The 24,156-nt window shown below is 32.6% G+C and overlaps 2 protein-coding genes across 4 annotated transcripts; one reads left to right on the top strand and one right to left on the bottom strand.

Moving 5' to 3' along the window:
- The first annotated feature begins 3,454 nt into the window (after positions 1-3,454).
- LOC11430321 (cytokinin hydroxylase) lies at positions 3,455-6,615 on the top strand. Its single transcript, XM_003592229.4, has 4 exons — positions 3,455-3,834; positions 4,023-4,252; positions 4,564-5,172; positions 5,974-6,615. Exons 1-4 carry the CDS (start codon positions 3,552-3,554, stop codon positions 6,400-6,402), a joined length of 1,551 nt encoding a protein of 516 aa, XP_003592277.1. The 5' UTR covers positions 3,455-3,551; the 3' UTR covers positions 6,403-6,615.
- A 50-nt stretch (positions 6,616-6,665) lies between these two features.
- Positions 6,666-23,467, bottom strand: LOC11429200 (tripeptidyl-peptidase 2). Of its 3 annotated transcripts, none has more exons than XM_024769372.2 (34): positions 23,009-23,467; positions 21,791-21,869; positions 21,626-21,699; positions 20,318-20,427; positions 20,137-20,217; positions 19,192-19,278; positions 18,318-18,460; positions 17,341-17,491; positions 17,142-17,264; positions 16,911-16,994; positions 16,622-16,809; positions 16,358-16,532; positions 16,140-16,261; positions 15,965-16,044; positions 15,720-15,778; positions 15,010-15,164; positions 13,487-13,665; positions 12,962-13,074; positions 12,721-12,891; positions 12,424-12,552; positions 12,228-12,328; positions 12,029-12,146; positions 11,818-11,897; positions 11,472-11,544; positions 10,934-11,019; positions 10,791-10,842; positions 10,575-10,709; positions 10,320-10,388; positions 9,475-9,567; positions 9,171-9,278; positions 8,459-8,557; positions 7,783-7,875; positions 7,213-7,413; positions 6,666-7,032 (listed from the first exon to the last, which is right to left on the bottom strand). In XM_024769372.2, exons 1-34 carry the CDS (start codon positions 23,355-23,357, stop codon positions 6,874-6,876), a joined length of 4,119 nt encoding a protein of 1,372 aa, XP_024625140.2. In that variant the 5' UTR covers positions 23,358-23,467; the 3' UTR covers positions 6,666-6,873. The 3 variants fall into 3 exon arrangements, with proteins under 3 accessions (XP_024625140.2, XP_003592276.3, XP_024625143.2); XM_003592228.4 differs by having other exon boundaries at positions 9,183-9,278; XM_024769375.2 differs by having other exon boundaries at positions 19,192-19,269.
- Positions 23,468-24,156: the final 689 nt, after the last annotated feature.

Here is a 24,156-nt window from a genome sequence, read left to right as displayed (position 1 = left end):
ATTGCATTTTATTATTCGTATGTCAATCCTTTTATAATAAACCTGAGTGTAGCACGGGTCAAAATTCTAATTGGGAAGAAAGTCAAATAATTTTATTGATTTGATAGTTATGATTACTCGATAGTGGAAAATATATTTGGTTAGACTTCTGGATGCATATAAATTAAATCCTTTTAAATATTGTTGTGCAAAAGAAAATAGTATTCAAATGAAAGTAATACAGTAGTATTATATACGCTCATGTATCAGTAGGAGTGTAGACTAGTAATAAAATAAAGGGTAAAATAAAGCCCACTCTAGTGTTGCCTGCGCGTAGAGCTCGTGTGTTCACGATGCAGTGCACACGCAGTACACATTTTTCTTTCTTTCTTTATTTGGAAACAAAAGACGGTGGTGAGATTTGTTTCTGAGTACTAATAATATACCACGTTGACAACAACCTTATTCTTTTTGTTGAGTTGAAAATGTACTATTTTGTTTCTCACACTAATATGAACTGAAGATGACGTGTATGGTGGGAGAAGAAGTGTCAAATTTTCTCATCATGGGATGGGAAACAATTTTTACCCGGCAATAGACTTTTTTTTTCAGTATTTTTCAAATTTTAAATTTTCTCCTCCACATAAACGAATATAACCTTAGATGCCCATTAATAACTAAAACTTTTCACCATCCCCATGAATTTAATTCAGTTGGCAGGAACATTGCATAATTTATGCAGGGGCCGGGGTTCGAATCCCGGACACCCCACTTCTCCACATTTAATTGTGTGAACTCTAACCACTAGGCAACTAGATCAAAAAAAAACTAAAACTTTTCACCCTTGTAGGACCCATGTCAAGAATTATAACAAAAAGAATTTGTCTTGATTCATAAAAAAAAAAAAGAAAAAAATTACGTTAATGCATGGTTATATTCATAAATAAACACAAATTAACAAGTTGCCATGTACAAAAGTACCTTACTAATCTATAGTTTTCTCATCATGAGAAGACTAGCAAACCTTCCCACCATAAATGACACCTTATATGAATAAGACCATTTCCTCTTTCTTTTTTTTTTTGACAAAAACAAAACGATATCAATTCATTCAAAATGATAGAGTACATCATATACACATATCGCTAAAAACGTAAAGGGTGAATATGCGAACAAACTCACAACACCCAAATTAATATTATACAACGGCAAAATGCCTACAAATAATATGATAAAACCTAAGTCACCGAAATACCTATGCTTCCGGATCTGCAACGTTGACGTCCAAATCATTGCTTGAGTTTGTAATTGATTGATGTAGATCTTTCAATAGGAACTGAACAAACACCGCGACAAGACGCGAAATCAAACGATGCACAAGACGACGAACAACAAAACGCCGCACTTAGACGACGAAATCACAAAAAAACACAAGAAAAAACTTGATAGATGTGAAAACCACTTATTTAAATTGAAAGAAAAGGGGAAAAAAGATGTAGAGGGGTGATTCTAGATCAAAAAATGACCTAAAACCACCCCTCCTCGATAAACGAAGAAGAAAGAAAGTTTAAAGAGAAGTTGAAGTTTCTCTCACTAGAAAACTAAGGTCGACTATACAATTCATTTTTGAAGACAATTTCCTCTTTTAAACTTACCAAATCATAAATAATCATTTAAAATTGAAGACGGTCAATTTATTCTTTAATAGTGTTCATTTAATCAATTTTGATGAATTTGCATTAGAAAATTAAAGTCTAGTGAAGTCTCTAAACGAATTTATGAAAACATGTTTCCATTTGCAATCCACTAACATGTCTTGAACACTATGCTAATTCAACATATTTTTGTTATATGATTAATTGATGAAAAAATAGGGGTGTGAATAGACTAAACTAAATTAGACTTTATAAAACTCAAACTTAATTTGGTCAAACAATTTAATACTTAGGTCGGATTGCTATTAGTCATAGACTCGTTTTTAGTTTTGAGTCTGAGTTTTTGAAAATTTGATATGACTTTTGAGTTTGATTTTTTGAAAAATTGATATGACTCGTTAATATAGTTAACAATATATTTGAGATTAACTTATTTAAATAAGTAACAAGTCATATCTTTTTTTTCAAGAAAAAAAAAGTCATATCTTTAAATATACACTAACGAGTTAACATATAGACCAATTAATAAAATTAAACTCCATTTAAATGTTTAAGATGGTATTTTAGAGAATATGATTTTATATGTTATTACATGTCCCTTCTATTTTATAATAATATATTTATATATGTAAAAACATTAATGTAAACTAATATATTTAAATTATCAAAAATGTTATCAATTTTATAATTTAATACAATAATGATAACAATAACAATAAAAAATATTATTCATATTTACTTAAACATGCCGGTCTAATAGACCCTAGAAAAATTTTCATTTAGATTATAACCTGATCTTTTTTACTAAATAGATTTTCCCTATTTATAAAAGTGTGGTTTGATTTGTTCGTGATGTAGGCTAGACTAATTGATATGATCTATTTTTGCCCCTAAAGACAATCCTCCATTTCATAAACTAATTTATCATTTTATAGAGATCAAGTTACCAACATATGTCTTTCAAATGAGTAGTTTAGTGACTTAGGTTCAGAAAGAAAAAATAAAATTATGAAAGAGGTCCCGAATTCTATCTCTACCACTAACATTTTTTTAACTCTTAACTACTCCACATGTTTCTTTTTACTTGTTTTAAAGTTAAGTCCACGTATACCAATGAAATTATAAACTTTTACCTATAATTCTCATAACTATTCATTATCTTACTAGTACACTACTCGTACTCTCTCCGGTCTCTTATATAGAATTTTTTTTTATAGATTTATTGAATAATTAATGTATTTGATTTACATTATAAACAAAATATATTAATTATTAAATAAACCTAAAAAATATTTTTTTTCCTAATATATGAGACCGGATATACTCCTATCTCGCTGAAAAATAAATATTCAAGAGCATTATTAAAAAGAAAATTAATGTTGTGTTGAATTTTAAAATGACAAATAAATATAAACAAAAATTCCCACAAAATGACAAATAACTAAGAATAGAGTAACTAATAATATTTGCCACTATACAAAATTTTATCCATCCTTGACAATTTTTTAGGACATTCTTAAAATAAAAAAAATTAAGGATAAAATGATGATTAACTTGTTAACTTATGCCGCCGATAATCTCTTTGGTTTGGTCCCACTAAAAATATTTGAAAACAATTCCGACCAAAACATTTGAAACGAAACAAAAGTTGGACCAAATAAGAAGAAAGAGATATTCAAATCTATACCATGTGAGGGTCAAAGGGTTCATAGTCAAATGCCACGGGATTCCAAATAATACCCAATCCCTTTTCTTCTATAAATACCCAAATCACTTTTGTTCCAACATCAAAGCACCAAATATTAAAAAGAAGCTTAAAATATAGAGACAAATTAGAGAGATATATATAGAAGCTTATCGATATCCTTTTAAAAGAAAGCTTATATTAATACGATCATACAATATATACATAGATAAATGGAGTTTATATGGCTATGTGGCATCTTTGTTGTCTTGTTGGCAACACTATGCCTCTTATTGCTCTTGATACTAACATTTTCTTGGTGGATTTTCCCTATCCAAATACACAAGAAGCTTAAAAGAAATGGGTTTGGAGGACCAACTCCAAGTTTTCCATTTGGAAACATTGAAGAGATGAAAAGAAAGAATAGCATTAAATCTTGCGTTGCATCCTCAAATCTCACAAATGATATTCACTCACAAGTTTTTCCTTACTTTTCTTCTTGGCAAAAATCATTCGGTAAGTCTCCCCATTGTTCTAAATTGTGGCAGCAGTCTGGGTTACTTAGTTGATTTTATATTGACCAAAACCTTAATATTACAGCAAAAAGCATGCAAATATAGTTGGTGCAACTATAATACCGTAACAAAAACCTTTTTAACATAGAAACTCAATCTTAATTATGAGAATAATTTTTGTTTGTGTAGGTAAGGTGTTCATTTACTGGCTAGGTACAGAACCATTTTTGTACATTGCGAATGCAGAATTCTTGAAGAAAATGTCAACAGAAGTGATGGCAAAGAGATGGGGAAAGCCAAGTGTTTTTAGAAATGATAGAGATCCCATGTTTGGAAGTGGGTTGGTCATGGTCGAGGGTAATGATTGGGTACGTCACCGTCACATTGTTGCACCAGCATTCAATCCCCTTAACCTCAAGGTATCTTTCTTTCTATCCTTAGTATGGAATTTGTAGGGATAAAAATACTCTCATTCAGCATTTTGAATATACAAAAGAGAATTTTGTACCTGGCTGAATATTCAACTTTTTTACTAATTCCATCACCAACCCATGTAATAAGATATATATAATGTCCCACCATACAAATTGATTTAGGGCTGCCAATACAACAAACGGCTCTTAATTTTATTGTTTAGTCAAAATTAATTAATTAATTTTTATTTTTTTTAACTTTTGCCACTGGCATATTCTAATAAGTTTTATACTATATCTCGTGCAATGTGATATAGGTGATGGCTAGCATGATGATTGAGTCTACAAATCAAATGATAGATAGATGGACTAGCCAAATAAACTTTGGCAACCATGAAATCGACATGGAGAAAGAAATTATAACAATAGCCGGAGAGATCATAGCAAAAACAAGTTTTGGTGCGGAGGATGAAAATGCTAAAGAGGTGTTTGACAAATTAAGAGCCTTACAAATGACTCTCTTTAACACCAATCGATATGTAGGAGTTCCCTTTGGCAAGTACTTTAATGTCAAGAAAAACTTAGAGGCCAAAAAACTTGGCAAAGAAATCGACAAACTCTTATTGTCAATTGTAGAAGCTAGGAAAAATTCACCTAAACAAAATTCTCAAAAAGATTTATTAGGGTTGTTGCTAAAAGAAAATAATGAAGATGGAAAATTGGGAAAGACACTTACATCAAGAGAAGTAGTTGATGAATGCAAGACTTTCTTCTTTGGTGGACATGAAACAACAGCACTTGCTATCACATGGACTTTGTTGCTTCTTGCTACACATGAAGATTGGCAAAATCAATTAAGAGAAGAGATTAAAGAAGTTGTGGGAAACAATGAGCTTGATATCACTATGCTTTCTGGTTTAAAGAAGGTAATTAAGTTTTTGATATATAGTATTTCTTTTTATATATAGTGTATAGTTTTTGGTCATCAATTTTTTAATAAAAAACTGTGCCTTTGGTAGAATTAAATTAAAAAATAACTCCCTAATTTTCTGTTCAATTTTGTTTTAACGATTAATTAATTCATCTATATTAACTTTAATCAATAATATTTTTGAATTTTCATAATCATTTAATTTTGAAATTTTTACCTTTCAAATATTTCTGTTGTAATGTATATTTTTATATTTATGTGATATCATATAGCACGAACACGTGAACCTTTTTACCTTGATATAATGAAAGTTTTTTCACTTGTCAATATTATTTTGTCTTCCCCTAAAAAAAATTATATTATTTTGTCTTGATAAGGTGACGAGTTTCTATGATTGGGAACTTATGAACCAACACTATGATTCGATTACGTCAACATACTAAAGCAGCAAAAGGCTATTACTTCAATATTTTAAGGAAAATATAAATCAAGTTATGGAAAACAAAGTATCACTTTTTTCGTAATTTATTAGATTGACTCTTTTCGGTACAATGACGCGGTATGTACTAGATTGACTTTGAAATTGATAAAAAAAGACTTCGGTCTCTTTTTTTCTTTTCATACTAAACTAAATAAAAATTAAATCAAATGGAGCACACGATCCCATAAATAATTAAATATAGACTAAATATGTGCATGTCATGATGTTTTGCAAAAGATGTATAGATTTGACTAGGATTAATTGAAAACTCAAATTTGTTCAATTTTTAATATGTATGAGCTTATATACATGCAGATGAAATGTGTGATGAATGAAGTTCTAAGACTATACCCACCAGCACCAAATGTGCAAAGACAAGCAAGAGAAGATATTCAAGTTGATGATGTAACAGTGCCTAATGGAACAAACATGTGGATTGATGTAGTAGCGATGCACCATGACCCAGAATTATGGGGAGATGATGTGAATGAGTTCAAACCAGAGAGGTTCATGGATGATGTTAATGGTGGATGCAAACACAAGATGGGGTATTTACCTTTTGGATTTGGAGGGAGAATGTGTGTTGGTAGAAACTTGACATTTATGGAGTACAAGATAGTGTTAACAATACTTCTCTCTAACTTCACTTTTAAGGTTTCGCCAAGTTATCAACATTCACCAGCCATCATGCTCTCCCTAAGGCCAGCTCATGGACTTCCACTCATTGTTCAACCCCTTAATTAGGATATACTTACTTCACTAAATTATACTTTTTTGAATTTTTTTACTAATATTTCATTTCAGAGGGAATAGTTAACTGATCGGCTTTCCAACCATGCGGCCCTCCATTTTGGTTATTGAGGAGCCAATTTTTTTAGGAGCCAGTTTTTTTTAGCAATCCCTTTGTTTGGTTATATATTACATGTATGTTGGAAATATCAATAATAAGATCACAAATTTTTCCTATATGCATTCATCCCTACATACTGAATTCTAAATTCAAAATATTGAATATAATAAACTATCATGAGAAAAAGAATCATTAAATCCAAGTTAATTTTGTGATTATTACAATGTCCAAGGGATGGTTAAATGGAAATCCCTTGATGCATATATAATTGAAACTCATACCAAACATGATTGGATACCTAAGAATGCTGATGCAACCGGCAAGAAATGCCATTGCACAGCAACTTGTTTCACAGATGGAAAACCCTAGAAAAGGGGTAAGCTAGGGGGAAAACGTACAAGCATCCACTGTCTCTCATATGTAGCTAAATGAGTCCATCCAACTTCTTCAAGCAAAGAGAGCTTTAGTTTATATAGTTTCTTCTTCGCAGGCTCAGTATCGTCTTGAATTATGTCAGTTAGTACCTGCATCCAGTTGAAAAACAAGGTTCTGATAAGATTAATATCATTGTTTATTAAAGAATTGTCCCTTTACCAATAATCTTTGATCATTAAAATAGAAACACTTTCAGAAACGAGAAAAAAGAATAGAAGAGAAAGGGAACAAATGATTCTGTAACAACAAGACTTTGAAAAAGAAAATACCTTCAATGCTGTCCCAATCCTTTGACTACGCTTCTCATGTGTCACCAACAGGATCCCATATTTTGTGCACTTAACATCAACCCATTTCTTCAGTTCCTTAAAGTTTTCATCAAACAAATCTGGATGAATGCAATCATCCTTTGATTGCTCGTCGGGATTTGCATCTTCTGTTGCAGCTGCAGCCGGGGAGTTATCTACCTCCTTTGACAATGTACAAGTCAAGCATGTCAACTTTCAATTGATAATAAAAGTAAATAACATTAATATCAATCTGAAAAGCTTTTATTTATTTTAACACAGTAACACCATAACACTCAAATACAGTCTTCCGAATTTTATATAGCACAAGCAGGCAAAATCATGAAAATTGTAGTTAGACTGATCTAATGTAATTTCAAACTCAAAAGAAGAGTAGCACTTCTTTATGTCTATGGTTTGAGTTCAAGCGAGGGGAAAAAATTGCCTCAGTAGTCAGTACAGGGATATTTTCTAAATTCTGGAGTTACTAACAACTAACAAGTTATATTTTACAACAGCATAAATTGATTTAAATAGTATAAAATCTCTAACCTTTAAAGACTCAATTTCTGCTAGTGCAAGCCCCTTCTGGTAAAGTGCCTCTGCTAACTGGTCCCGGGTTGATTCCATCTTTTTCTTGGTTTTCTGTAGTTAGATTAAAATATCATCAATTAACAATAACATGCAAACTAAAAAACAACAGTGTAAGTAGTAAATGTGGTACCAAAATTTATTTTTCCATGCAGAATGAGGTTCCATAAAAAAATTAGCTGAACAACAACTGAATAAACTTTTAATACACTTTTGGTGTATAAAAATGTTCAAAGTATCATGTCATTGTTTTCAGACAAACTATTGCATCAACATCTATAATTACAAAAATCAAGCACAAAAGTCATAGTTAATAATGTGAGACTGCAAAACTTCTGAACAAATATCACTCAATTGCCGTGTCAACTATATGGATTAGGATATTTTTTCAGTTAAAAAATCAACTGCAAATGATCTGAACCCTAAAGTTTTGCATTATACACAATTAAATAGAAAGGATAAATATGGTTACACATATTCTAACCATTGGATTTAACTGCATGGACGTGCAAACTTCATAAGATCTATTTCCTGATTTTAATTTTTTTTCTCCCTTTATTTTGAATTAATAGAGGACTACAGTGATACATAAGTAGGTGACAGGGATAACTAAAAGCACATGAAAAGTGTTAAGTACCTGTGCTTCCTCATCATCCAGATCGCTTTTCAGTGCAAAAAATTTTGCCAGCTCTTCTCTATCAATACTGTCGATCACCTTATTTGCTGCATTAATTATCTGCAATGCATATTTGTAATTGTCTCAGAATAAGCCTTTTTAAATCATATACACAACACAAAACTGAACAACTATTTATCAACACTGAGTTGCATCAACCCAATGTCATGAATTTAAGAAAACTTAAAAACTTACTTGGTAATTTATTTTTTATGCATGATAATTACATAATTTCACGGCTAGGAAAATAGGATTTCACATTAATGTATAACATGCTTTCAAAATATAAATGTTGACTGTTAAATAAGATACTAAAGAATGTTGATTGGCAAATTTTGAATCATGCGAAAAAGATAATCAAGAGTGTAAAAATGCAATATTTACACTGCACTCTTTAGAGTTACTAGATCCCCACCCTTTGTGTTCACGTGTTTCAAGATCCATTAACAGTAAGTATTGTCTTGTCTCGTATATACACATTAAACAACTAAGCTTTTTGTGAAATTAATGATAGATCAAAATTTCAGATCATGTAGATCATGCTTCAAAGATATTAGATTTTAGGAGAAGGGGCAAAAATATTGTTTCAGCAAATGATAATAAAAGTAGCTAACTCTTAGGAAAGAAAACTAGAGACTGGGAAAGGAGGAAATACTATCAAACATTTGATTACCGCGGTATGTACCTCTTCATGATGATGGGATTTGTCTTTGATATTACTCCTAGAAACAAAGCCTTCCAAAATCTTTGCAAGCAACGGAGTGTACTTTGGATATTCCGACTACAAGGTAACATAACAGATTTTGCTATTATTTAGTTGTAATCTAGGATATACATAGTAAACAGCCGAATGAATTTTTCAAAAAATATAAATAAAAATATTTAAAATGAAAAGCAAATCAATATAATTAAGAGTCCTGAAACAAATGAAGGTGAGTCAACCATTTAAACTAGGAGTTTAGATCAAATTTATATACCTTGAGCAAGACAGACAACTTGTTCCATTCTAAGAGATCTTCATCACTTTCTTGTTTTATCCCTCCTAGCACTTTTATTTTTGCATCTCGCACCTGATAGACAAGCCAAGGCTAACTTAAGTTATCAATAGGACAAAACATATACTATCTGAAATCTACAGTATATAATCTACACTGTCACTCGTGACTAAGAACTTTAAGTGAATTTTTTGGATATGGAGAGATGGAAAAGTAAAACAAAATGATGACCCTCTACAAAGACACCAGATAATCTTGTGTGTGTAAACTGTTTGGACATAAACAGAAATGTACACATCTTCCACTCATCATGACAGCCAAGATTTATCTATCATTTTTTATTAAACTTCTGATGCATTAATTTTGATTAAAAAGATCATTACAGAAAAAAGAAAAGTACAACAACAGCACAAGGCTACCTCCAAAGCATGCGAAAATATAAACTAGAATTTGTCAGTTTTGGATTATATTATTAACCCATTTTTAATTATATTTGAGATAATATGGAAGATTCTAAGAAGATGGGTTTTCAATAGAAAAATCAACAAATGCAAAATGTTTTAAAATGTTATTGAGTGAAATCCGTAAAGATAATTAGCTTCAACTTTAAAAGATTAACCATGTGCAGTCCTTGTTGTTATTGGTCATGTACTCATTTGAAAAACACTTTAAACTATTGAAAATTTAAAGTAGATAACAATACAAAACACTTAATTTTTTTATAACACTTCAGCAAATAGACGTAAAAGAATGCATATTCAGCCATGCCAAAAAATGTGGATAGAAAACAACGAAGCTCTTGTGCCGAATATGACTAACATTCATACCTCTTCTTCTAAACGTTCAGAAACAGTCTTCTTGGAAGATAAAGAAGTTTTTCCTTTGTCCTCGTCAATCTTCAAACACAAGGCAATAAGAGAGTGTGATTAGACATCAACATACATCACACATTTTATGCTAGTTTATATACACCGGTGCAGCTTGAGTGCGTGTGCAAACCAACACGCGTGTGTGAGATTGTGGAAATTGGAGCATACAAGATCTTCAAGTGGGTAAGTGCATAAGGTAGAGAATAAGTCAACCTTATTTGGAGGAACTATATAGGAAATTCGATATGATGCAGGGTGCTTCTCTGGGTTTTTATGCTCCCCCTGTCCGGCAAATGACAGTTTTCCATATGATATTGACCCGACCAATACAGATCCTTGTAGAGAGTTCTGTGGAAATGCCATAAATGTTGTTACATATTAACAATTGTCCAATGGAAATACCCAAGTGGTTAAGAAAAGAGAATATACCTTGGGAAGCTTGTCTTTTGGTGGTGGACCAAGATAAAATCCTTCTTTTATGCTATCAATAAGCAAATGTCAGCACTATAACAAGGTGAAATTTAAATGTAAACCTTTAAGAGGTAGCTAGGGACTGTAACCCAGCAACGTACCCTGGAATTAATGTTGAGGACTTAAAGGAACCATTTCCCATCAATGGGCCATCTGGCTTAGAGAAAAAGCTTAACCGTATGATGTCCTGAAAATAAAGACAAACATACTAATAATAATTAAATATATAGAAGGAATGTAATAAATTACCTTAGTTTTAATGATGTATTTTAATTTATAAATTATATCCTCTTAAGGTATTGTGAGATGTGTGCGTTAATGGGGGATCACAATTTTAAGAGATCTTAAAAAATAATTGAATTTGGGAATAAGTAATCTCATGAAACACCTAATTCTAATTCTCCCTACTTGAGTTCATCTAGCAATACTTCTATGTTACTTCTAATTCAGCCACGTGCTTAAATTTTTTAGAATACATAACAATTACAATTGATCATTGACATGCCTGTTAACCAGAGGTTTACAGTTTGAGGGATGAAATGCATTAAAATACTTATGACCATGTTATTACAAATGTCACTGAAGTTAGAGTGAAAGATACAAGGGATACCATAATGTTTTCAAAATACAACATACTACCTTATCTTCCAAATTTCTCTCAATGAATAACACCAGATGCTTCATCTTTTCCAAAATCTGCAAGTCTTCATGCCTGAAACAATAAAACATCATGAGTATATACAATGCTTAATGCCTAGAAATATTCCACTTGTTATTAAAACTCCAAATTTCTTATTGCAGGCTTTAACAGCTAACCAAGCCTTCAAAGTCCTTAAAACCACAAAACTTATCTTCAATAACTAACGACAAAATTTATTTCTGAGATATTAGAAAACAGAATATCCATGAACTAAATGGAAAGAAACACAAGGAACAATCAGGCAAGTGTGGTTTGTCCAGTAGACGTTCCAAGAAGGAGTTTTACCTTACATATAGTTGTAAACTGTATTCTCCTTTGGGGAGTTTTGTAGAGTTTGGATAGGCATCTCCACTTGAATATACTCGCTATAATCAGAATGTATAAACATGAAAATAAACGAACAGCTTGCCTGAGAAATAGTATCTGAAACGACAAATAAAACACCCTTCCCAATCCTCATCTTTAAAAGCATAAAGGAAATTAAATTTCGCAATACCTTATTTGAATTGGAAATCATATAAAACTGAGACTCAAACTTAGTATCATATATCCGACCATTTAGAAATGGTATTTGAGGTTTTATTTCAGCTCCATCATCCAATTTGACCTTGTATCTGAAATCATAACCTTGAGAACAGGCCATCTAAAGCTCATGAATATAAATGAAACAGATAATGGAATGTATAATTATTCACGTTAATGTCAGTGCTAGCATCTGCTTTCCAGAGGGGAGTTTGTCACGATCATTTGAAAGTGCGCTGATCTTAGAATCTACAGGTCGATATGGGACTCTTATCTGCAAGTTTAACATAAATTGGGAGACGAGGTTAACCTCTTTAGTGTCCCAAATCACAAACATAAAGGAATAGGAACCAAATTTTACAAGATAACCTTATTTAGATTTGCTACAGGTGTAAGTTTCTCGGATGCCAGTAGTGCTTCTGCATCAACTCTGACAGGTGCTTCACTCCCATCAAGTACAATTACCTCTTGACTAGCTTTTATACCATGAAACACAATCTGGAATTTTATATTAATTAGTAAAATCGTATCTTCGGTGAAACGTGATGAATTTCCCACTTTCTCAATTCTTCTTTCACCGCAAGTTGTTAAAGAGAGGAATTAGAGTTGCATAACTAAATATCTGGGAGGGGAGAATAAATTTGTCATACAAACATGAATTGTTACCTTAAGATCCACATTCGTAGTCTCATGACTCCCTATTCCACTTGACCAAAACTGAGCTATGACTAGCTCCAATGTCTGACCACCTACTACCTTAAAGGTGAAGTTTTTGGCAGCAGGGGAGGAAAAAGTTATAACACTCCGCCATTTCAAAGGTCTTTGCAATGGACATATCTGTATGTAGAAAGCATGTTAAAAAAAGGTCCGTACTTAACTTCACATAATCTTAGGCTGTACACAGTACCTGAACTGTATCCACAAAAAATCTTCTGGGGGTATCAAAACTTGATATGTTCATGGTTGCTTCAACCCAAGATGCACCATGTGGCACTTCTATATATTTCCTTTCTATATGGCCTAATGAAACAAAAAATTAAGACAATAAGCATTGGTTTTGGACTTAAGAATATAAACCGGAATTGGATACTTAATTTGATAAAAAAAAAATAGTTAAAACATAGAAAAATTTCTAAAAACATTGCGTATAGGGTAAGAGATAAAGTTCCAAGAAAATGCTCAAACATCAAGGTTGGAAAAGTTCCAAGAAAATGCTCAAACATCAAGGTTGGAATGTATAACATTAATATTAAGATGTCCATGTAAATGTAAATCCAAATTCCAGCCTTAGTGTGCCACCAGAAGAAAGAAGTGTTGAAATTTGAGGCCTAACTCATCCTTACAAAACCAGCTTGTAAGGTGAGGAGTGCCTCCTCTTTATAAACTCTTCTCAAAAGAAGCATACAGATTAACTTGATTGACTAATGCACACCTGGCTCGAATAACATCTCTGAAAATGAAACTTGTGGAGGTCTGTTGATCACGGCCACAGGCTTGGTTATAGTAATTGGAATTCTGAAAAGAGGACCACGCCATGGTGCTTTGCAGTCAATACCGTAGACCTCGTAATAATGCAGACCATCACATAAATTGGTAGGATCCACTAATATGCTGAGAGTAGAAGAAGAGAACTTGTGAGTTATATTGAAACAAAACTATAGATTAGGATTAGCGAACAGCAACTTAGTTGAAATAAAAAGAGAGAAAGAAACATAAGTAGTTAATGTTTCTGATGAAATTGTTTGAAAGACAAGTTTTTGAGGATGGCAATGTGGAAGATTATAGATTATAGAAAGACAAGTTCAAGGATAACGAAAAGGTTGAATGATGAATATGCCCTTGAAAGTAACAATAGACATTTTTTCACAAAAAACACTATCGAGTTTCTAGACTACAGATGGGAAGTTCATGTCCCCAAATACAAGCCTCAAGTTATGAAAATGTTAATAAAGAATGCATCACAAATAAAATCTATTACGTAATGCGCTAATGAGCCACAATTCAATTGCAAATACATAAAACTATATATGCAACATCCGTAACTTAAAAATATTATGGGTGTGTACAACTTTGTTATGATTAAAGAGGTGGTGAAATTTAAGTAACAAACATGATAAGGCCTAAAGATTTATTTAAGTAGCTTAAAAAATAAAAACACATTGTCAATCAATCATTACTTGTCGCATCATAAAAAATGTTAGACTTTAATCTAACCATTTTAAAAGTCACCCCCCTATAAGATTATTTTGTACTAGTTATCGATGTAAAAAATATTTAGACTGAGTGCATTCCAATTTTCATATGATGATTTTTTTATCATAAAATTTATTTTTGTTGTGTAGACAAAAGTATATTCTCTGTTATTTTTAATCTTAAATATAAACTATTTAGTACAATTAGTCCTTAAATATATATTTTATTAATTGCATTAATTTAAAATAAAATATGTGGGAATATAATTATGGATGCACCTTTTATAGATTTTAAGTGTAACTTTATATTAAAAGACTAAATATCGTTTTCCAAATTACTACTTACCATTTTTTGTTCTATTTAACAACGGATAAAACAGAAATTCAATGAAAAATATAAAGATAAAAAAAAATATAAAAAAACGGGCAACCCGGTGCACTAAAGCTCCCGCATACGCAGGGTCTGGGAAGGGGTCCCACCATTTGGTGTATTGTACGCAGAACTTGAACCCTGTTTTTACACAAGAGGCTGTTTCCAGGACTTGAACCCGTTACCTTCCATCACATGACAACAACTTTACCAGTTGCGCCAAGGTTACAAAAAGAGAAAAAATAATAAGCTAGTTCAACCAGAGGAGAAACACTATAAACTAATAAAATAAACTCTTTTACCAAAGACCTCTTATAAACAAGTTAAACAAGCTATAAATTAGTTGAAAGGGATTGACGAATAGAGTAAGATGATGAAGGAAAATCGACTAACTTGAACGTGCGACCGTTATGAGTGAGCAGTAGATACTCAGGAGCTTTCACAACTGTGCTATCTGAAGAGTGCAACTCAATGCACTCTTCAAATACAACCAAATCTTCAAGCTTGTTGGCGTCTTCATGAAATTTAGGATCAACTTGCACAGTCCACTGTCAATAAGTACTACAAATTATAAAGAAAATAACCAATTCAGAGTACAAAGGGATTACACTAAAACTTATAGTTAACTGATGATAAGATTATATGTGCATAGATTTGATAAAATATATATGTAAGAAACTTGCATCAAATATCAGCACCTAAGAAGCACAGATGTGATATGAGATGCGAATATGACACAAGATAAAAATGGAAATATATCAAATTGTGAAAACTATAGAATATTACACGGTTCTAATAGAAATCACAAAACTTGTATAAAATTTTGATGTCTGTGGGTCGATGGACTAGACTTAGAATTTAGCAAATATTTTTAGGGTCCTTTTAAAGTCACCGTAGAAATCAAAGTAAATTATATTTTATGTTTGTCAAATCAACAAATTCTTATTCAACCCAAGCACGTGAGTTAGATTCAACCATCAGTCATCAGTTAGTTGTTTCCCCACAATCCAATCTTAATCCGATTTAGAAACTATAGTTTTCAAGGATCTAGCTCAAAATATGCTCTAATGGTCAACACACACCAACGTTGAGAATGATCTCACCTCAGTAGATTGTTGGCAAGCATTAGCCTCTCTCAGGTAGATGCCCCGTGATGATGGATCTGTCATCAACAGTTATATAAGGGGATATAATTCTTTTCAATTTTGAATGCCTGCTATTATATTCTAATGATTTTATAATTGTACAAGCATGAATAAATGCATATAAAGGCAAAAAAATATCAATTTCCCGCCTCTTGTTTCTCGAATGGAAAAGGCAAAATTTCCAGGAAAGGATGTGAACTTACTTGATTTTCCAGATTGATAGATGTTTATTTGATACCAAACACATGGAATATTTCGAGACTGCTGTATATATTCGTAACACCTGTCATTGATTATTTGTTTAAAGTCAATAACAAACGTATAATATTACAATTTACAGCAATTTTTTTTAAGATAAAGACAGGGAAGATATCAAACTTGTCAACTTGCATAAGCCCTTGCCCAGCGGATAACTTATCCTCTGGTGAATCACCAATTGGAACAGATGTATTCTCCAGGGCCTTCCTCACGCTATATGGACTAACGGGAATTCCCTCTTCCTGCGTGCAGATTATACACATCAGGATATTAAGGAAATGTGTACAAAGTACCACGAACTAAATCATACAATCTAAATAAGAATGACATTCTAGAACCTTCATAGCACTTATGAGCAATGCAATTCCCCCGCAGGCTGATGGAGATGACATTGATGTCCCGTTCATGAGCATACGCCGTTGAAGAGTCCATGTTGGAACGGGAGCAATAGCACCACCAGGAGCACTTACGCAGACACCAAGATCTCCATCAGTCGTTGGTCCTCGACTAGACCTGACAACGATGCAAACCAAGCATAAGCAGGTGAAATATATATTTAGGGAATCATCCAATTAAAAAATTTCACAGATAAGCAAACATACCATGTGTATTCAAGCCCCTCAGATGGAGGTTCAACAACACAGTGAGCACCAGCCGCCATAGCAGGAGAAACATAAGCGCCGACACCTATGATACTTGAAGACGTACCGCCAGGTGCACCAACAGTGCTTAGCGCTGGCCCACTATTACCAGCACTGCTTACAAATATAAGACGGTGCTTGTTTACCACCTAAATATAAATAACCCAAAGCAACTATAGCTTAGAGAATGGAAAATAACACATATATAACTGGATTAGTTAAAACTTAAAATGGAAGTCTCGAAAGATACATCATTCACAAGGTCAACAAAGCGGCCATAGTCTGGCAACAATGTTGGCTCCCCATAACTCATGTTTATAAGATCGCATTTATGCTGTAAAAGAAACAGGAATGTAATGTGTTATTTATGTCAAACATCACAGAATACGAAAACAAAATAACAAATATCCAAGACGAATTCATTCCAATAATTGATATGCAAGATATTCATGCAATGAGGAAAAGTAATCATTTGAAGCACCTCCACAGCAGCTATCAGTGCCCGAGTCAAACCAGTTCCAGTTTCCATTGAACCTAAACGAGAGTCTCCAATTTTACAAGAGATTAATTGTGCTCCGGGTGCAACTCCATTCAACAAAGGCTCCTAACAATAATACCATACATTATAATGAATAATGTTTTTCATAGGATTTGCACTATGGGTAAAATCATGTCCGTACCTCTGGGTGGAACGCAGTAGCAATACCAGCAACATGGGTGCCATGAGGAGAGCTGTCTGTCACAATACTTAAGATATTTCCATCGTCATAGACATTCACTACAAATGCACAAGCATCTAATTTGCTGAAGACACCATACTTCCTCTCACTCCTGGAGAATTAGGATTCAAATCATTTTAAATTTGAACACCTGCCAGGAGGATTAGAACTAAAATGGTAACTGTTTCAATAATCCACATTAATAGTTTAAGCTTTGGTACGGCTAGTTCATAATATGGTATCAAAACCTATAGAACCAAGTGGTCCATAATTTGATCGCTGTCGTATCCAAAGGACTCTTCAGTGAGGGGTGTGTTAGAGAATGTAATATAAAAATCATTCTAGTGTCTTAACCTAACAGCTTAAGCTTTGAGACTGTGATCTCCAAAACGTAAATACTAGGTAATATGTTGTATGCACATAACATGAAACTTTTAATGTTTCAGAAGAAAGAAATGATTTAAAAATAACAGAAGAACTCCGTGCAAGTCCTATTCATCATTCATTCAGCTTCGAAAGAAAATTTATTTCTGAATAAAATTTTAAATCAAAGACAAAATCAGAAATACTTTCGCATTTTACTTTATGACCTATTTAAATATGTACATCATTCTGCTATATATCTTTACAATCCTGCTCAGCATTTCTTTGAAATATGAGTGACAAGGGAAAACTAAATTCATAGAAACTCAATAGGACAACATGTTTGATTCAACAAACAATAAAAGGTTGAAAAGACAAATTAAAGAGGCTTATATGTCTTGACAAAAAGGAGAAAGTTGACTAATTTGTGATGTGTATGGAAAATGGGGAATCAAAAGTAGGAAATCCTTTGTCAAAAAATGAGAATCTTCCAATTTAACAAGACTTTTCAGAAAGAAAGCAATCGCCTGAGATTAAAATTTAGACCAACACTAACAATCAAATGTACTCACTACCTATAATTAGTCAAGGGTACAAAGTTAGCAAGCCTCCCACAATCTGAATCATCCTCAAGACTCTGTGTGTCCAGAGCGACCCTCCAAACCTCTCCATCATACCAAACAACAGCATCTATGGCCGGCCCTTTATCATCATAGCTCTAAAACATAAAACAACATTGCCTTTTAAATTAAAAAAATCAATTGACTAAACACTGAGCAGGATCAAAAGGCAAGTAAATAAGCACAACGCAGTATAAAAGTAATTTGAGTTTCTGCCATGAATGAATTGTGTCAAACTTTATTTCACATAGCAACAGCCATTTTTTAAATATTTATCATTGCTACTAGTCGTGAGCAGAATTAACAGCAGCAGAGCACTTATAAAACAGAGAAAGTAATGTTGGATTTAGCACGCATGTCAATAACAGGCCAAGGTCAAAGGCAATCTTGTAGATTACTACAGTTAAGCAAGCAATTAGTCTATAAGTTAGCTTCTAATTAGCTCCTAATCAGTCCCTTTATTACTTTGTTGACTTGGTTGTAGTCACAAGTAAGAAGAGATCCTTGTGCAGCACACAAAACAGAATATCAACTAAACATTGCAGCTCCCCTATCCCATCTATACCCAATTTAGAAGCCTCCAAGAAAACCATAGGTTGACACCCACAACGAAGGCAAGAAAATAGCTACATCCCATATTCACATCGCATTAGAAGAAGTTATGGACACTGTAATGCATCATTCACCACAGCACTTCAACCATTTATCCACAATATTATATTTCAACAAGAAAAATATGTCTGAAAAAAAAATAAATATGAATATCATATAATTAATGGATATTATAATAAATTAATAGGTTCATGTTTCAATAGTTTCATTTAACCACCTCGGAATGCTTTCTAAGAAGATCAAGTTTATTCTGGAGATCTTCACGAGCCTTTTTGAGTTTAGCATCCTCCACCTTCTGATGTTGCTAGAAAATGTATCACATTTCATGTTACATGGAAAAGAAGATTTATATATGTAAACAAGAATATTATATCTGCAGAAGCATAAAGTTATTGACAAAATTAGAGAACATATAATCTGCAACTTCTTAATGCAACTAAAGCTATAAAGAAATCAAATAAAATATATGTATGAGTAGCAAAAAGGAAAAGATAATCACACATCCCAGAATGTTAATTTATGTTCATAGGCACTGTTAAAGTTTTCCTTTCATATTTTTTTGGTGCTCTTAAGGGTATGAGACGGTATTTTTTTTCAGCCTTTGCAGAAAGAAACTGACAATTATATAATGCTGAAATATGATAGAAAAGGTACAACCGTCATCAAAGAAGAGAATAAATTCCCCTTCTTTTTTCAAAAACAGTTTACAGTATTTAACATATGCTTCCATTGGCCATGGTTTGGTTGGCTCGATTTGGTTTATACTCTTCCATTATCGGTGTCTTTAGACTTCTTTAGGGAACGACACGACCTTCCTAATTTTCGATTTCCCTAGGTTGTCTGTTTTCTTTTTCTTTCTCGTTTTTATTTTTGTTGCTGAGGATTTTGGCCTAGTCCCCCCTCGTGTATATATCTTTTTCCCTTTTTTAATAATATATATGGAGTTCCGGTTGGGTGCCAACCTAGTTGGGATATTTCTGGCCTCCTTGATGCCTAACCTATTTCTTGCTTTATCCAAAAAAAAAATTAACATAGGCTTGAAAAAAAGAAGGAAAATACTTGGACAATAAAAAAATACAGGTCAAAAGTAATAATACGACAACACATGCAGTAACTTGCCTCTGTCATATATAAAAAGTATAAAACTAAAAATTGAATTTACCTGATCAAAATCACTAAGTTGCTGTACAGTCTTGGCAATTTCCTCCTGGTTTTTCTCATCCCACTTGTTCTTTCTTTCTTTCTGCAGATAAAATTTTAAGAGTAGAAAAGGGGAAATTTGATTGATTGGCCATATTAAGTCTAAAGAGCAACTATAGCATTTAAGAAAATTATATTCCTACCTTCAAACGAGAGGTCAATGTTTCTGTAAAAAGCTCGTAAACCAATTTATAACCCACATGCCAATCACCAGAAGGGTTTTTCCATGAAGTGTTGATAGCCAAAGAAGCACCTAAACCAATTTTACATGAATGCTTAAAGAATAGACAATAACTTACTCCCACATTCTTTCACTGGGAAGAAGAAACAAGCAAGAGAGAAAAGTAACAGCAAACAAGAACGATGAGATGCTATAGAAAAATCATCAGAACGGTTGAAGTGGGAAAACTTGTGATTTCTTACATCAGTCAGGCAATAGAAATCAAGTATTCAAAGCACACAAAATCCTGGTATTAATTTGACTTCAGATTAATCCATGTTGAAATCAAGTATTCAAAGCACACAAAATCCTGGTATTAATCGGGCAATAGAAATCAAGTATTCAAAGCACACAAAATCCTGGTATTAATTTGACTTCAGATTAATCCATGTTGAAATTGAGGCCTAACTCATCCTTAGTAAACCGGCTTATAAGGAGAGGAGTGCCTCCTGATTATAAACTCTCATCAAGAATCTCATTAGAAAAATCATCAGAACGGTTGACGTGGGAAAACTTGTGATTCCTTACTGTAAAATATGTGAAGTCTGTGTGTAAACTCTCTGTGTGTCTATAATGAGATCACACAGCTTGTATTTATAATGGCTTTACAATAAATACATTGAATGCTTATTTAGTAAGCACTAGCCTAGGAAGTTGAATACTCTAGGAGTTATACAATCAATCTAGGAAGTCGTACAATTAAAGGGATATCTAAAGATTCTTAACTTTAACACTTACATCAGTCAGGCAATAGAAATCAAGTATTCAAAGCACACAAAATCCTGGTATTAATCAGGCAATAGAAATCAAGTATTCAAAGCACACAAAATCCTGGTATTAATTTGACTTCAGATTAATCCATGTTGAAATTGAGGCCTAACTCATCCTTAGCAAACCCGCTCATAACGTGAGGAGTGCCTCCTCATTATAAACTCTTATCAAGAGTCTTATCTATCTGATATGGGACTTGGGTTTTTCCCAATAATCCAGTTTACAGGTTCAAGTTTATTTTGGCCATCCTTTTCCCATTCAAAAATTAGAAGTGTAAAAAGTTAACAATTGTGACTTCACTCGTTAATTCAAGGAGAAATATAATAATACTAGTAAGAAGCATGCAGAGAAATGAAGTTTTATTGTTCAAATATGTAGAATGTTAATGACAAGTTGCTAACAGCCAAATGGTATGACATATATACAAATTCCTGACCTCAATTGATTCCCTATCACTGACCTGATGCCCCAGAAATACAACCATCAGCATCAGCTTTCACCACTTTTGATGTATCAATATCTCCACTCCCGGTGCTGAAGATTAAAAAAAATGTATCACATATTTATTGGAAAACCAATAATGCATATTTCAAATGAAAATACAAAGTCCAATTGATTTATTTACCAATCAAGGATATCAAGAATTTTTGGTTTCCCATCTGAGGTAACTTGTAATCCAGCAGCAGCTGGGTCTACACCAGAATCTGAAAAGTGAAAACATGCAGATCTCATGATTAAATACATTTGCCATATGAACTAGTATGGTGTATTGCAATACCAATTATAGTGTAAGACTAAACATATCATAATACATGCACAATAGATACTAGTCGACAAAACGGTTTAAAAATAAGCAAATTACATATCCCCAAGCTAGGGAGAGAACTTAGTGGTCCAATCATATTATTACAAGTTCGTCTTTATGAGTTTAGTCGAAAGTTCTTTTGCTTATATATTAGTAGAGTACTAGCAACACAATGTCTATTACTAGCCAAAATTTATATGGATCCTACTAAATCATGTTGAACCCATTTTCAAAGTGGTGAGGCTCATGATTTTGAGATAATAATACATAATGTATTGAAAGGGTTTGGCTCCACTAAAGTGAGTTATTAATAAAGTGAGAAATTAAGGGTTGATATTTCAACACAGTCATGATTTGTTCTGCATGTGCATATAATATCAACTGTTAATTTGTTCATCAACGGTTATATTACTCATGTTACACTTAGTTGTTCACTTAAGAAGAGTCAAATCCGTGTTGAGAAGAGTGTATCAAATAGTAAATTACTTTGCTGGCAATTATCGATATTTTAATCTATCTTCACCTGGCAATCCATGATACCATTTTAATCTATCATTTCCTGGCAATCAATGATACCATGAAAGGTAGCTCATCCAAACCAAATGAATTCAGACTCCCCACCAAATCAACAAATACAAATTCGATTAACAAGCAAGTGAAAGGGTAAAATTCAACATTTACAACCTATTTGAATTGGCTTATTTGAGCTTAATTATTGGCATAACCACTTGTACTACAGTTTGGAAGAACTTAAGAAAACAGCTTATGAGATGTCGATAAGCTGTTTTCAACTTATTTCAATAAACTTTACAGGATAACTTATGAAAAGAGATAATAGATTATATAAAAACAGTTTGACTTTTTTTTTATCGGTTGTTGCAGAAATTGCTTATACGTAAGCTTTTATATGATAAATGCTTAAATTATCTTTTTATCCAAACATAGCCTTAAACCAACTGACTACATGCTCCATCGACACTAACATTTGAATTTCCCTTCAAGTTAAACGAAAAGAGAAGCAGTTTAAGAAAAAAGTACCAAAAATAGCGATGAGAACACCGCGTCCATCATAGTGTGGATACGAATGGAGGAAACGATCGACACCAATTTCCGTTTTAGGCATAAGAGAAGCCAAAAAAGTAGACTGATTGAGCTTGAAGTTGCGGAGAGAAGCAGTGCCATTGGTGTTATTGTTCCCGTCTTTGGTGTTGTCATCACCAGCGGGTTGAGAAGAAGTGAAGGAAGAAGAGCAAAGATTAAGCATTGGTTTGGAAACGGAGATAAATGACCAATTGCATGTTCTGATGAATTTTGGGTTAGTTGTGCGGTGAAGATGGATGAGAAATGGAGAAGGGAGTGTACGCATGAATGTGAATTGATTATCCATAATATGAGAGAGAGAAGAAGAAGAAGAAGAAGAAGCGGGATGGAATTGGATAGGTGGATTTGATTCGGGTGGTAGTGTAGTGTTATTGTTTTATGAACTCAACACCTTCTATCACAAGTTTTAATGCATGTTAACAAACTCATGGTTTTTCTATTTTTTTTTTTATAAAAACAAAACGATATTCTTACATTTGAAAACAATATATATGGGAACAAATTTATAACATCTAAATTAATAATAGTATACAATGATAAAATGACTATAAATAATATGATAAAATTAAAATGACTAGAATATTTATATTTTTGGATCTACAACGTTTTTTATTTTGAAGGAATTGGACCTACAATGTTGTTAAGACGTAGTATATATTTAATTTGTTGATTAATAATTGATGGTTGATATTACTCATTTTACATTTTAAAATGAATTTATCAACTTATATAAGTTGGATCCGAAAAATGACAAACTATAAAAACATTAGTACATCCTTCTAAAACAACAAGGACATATCATAATTTTGGACCAAATTAGTACCATCTCTTTAAATTTGATTAAACTCAAAAAATAGTCAAATTAATGACTATATCAATTGACTCAAATTAGTTAATCATGTGTCATCGTTAGCTTAACTCATTTGATAAGGATAATGCATAGTATATATAAGGTCGGAGTTTAAATTCCAGCCACCATAAAAAAAAAAAATTAGTCAATCATGTATTATATAATTTTTAATCTAGTTAACGACTCAAAATAGACTAATATATGTTATTCATTCATATCTTTGAGTTCACTCAAA

The sequence above is a fragment of the Medicago truncatula genome, chromosome 1, assembly GCF_003473485.1.
Source record: "Medicago truncatula cultivar Jemalong A17 chromosome 1, MtrunA17r5.0-ANR, whole genome shotgun sequence".
NCBI lineage: Eukaryota > Viridiplantae > Streptophyta > Magnoliopsida > Fabales > Fabaceae > Medicago > Medicago truncatula.
The sequence above is the reverse complement of the archived record's forward strand: the minus strand, read 5'-3'. Positions and strand labels throughout refer to the sequence as shown.

Bases quoted from the DNA above. Each gene is read 5' to 3' on its own strand.
- LOC11430321 (XM_003592229.4), top strand. From the start codon at position 3,552: ATGGAGTTTATATGGCTATGTGGCATCTTTGTTGTCTTGTTGGCAACA. The intron at 4,253-4,563 runs GTATCTTTCTTT...AATGTGATATAG, and splicing joins TCAATCCCCTTAACCTCAAG to GTGATGGCTAGCATGATGAT. The intron at 5,173-5,973 runs GTAATTAAGTTT...ATATACATGCAG, and splicing joins TGCTTTCTGGTTTAAAGAAG to ATGAAATGTGTGATGAATGA.
- LOC11429200 (XM_024769372.2), bottom strand. From the start codon at position 23,357: ATGGATAATCAATTCACATTCATGCGTACACTCCCTTCTCCATTTCTC. The intron at 20,428-21,625 runs GTCAGTGATAGG...AAATTGGTTTAG, and splicing joins TTGTATTTCTGGGGCATCAG to GTGCTTCTTTGGCTATCAAC. The intron at 13,075-13,486 runs GTGTGCATTAGT...TTGTTTCATTAG, and splicing joins AGAGATGTTATTCGAGCCAG to GCCATATAGAAAGGAAATAT.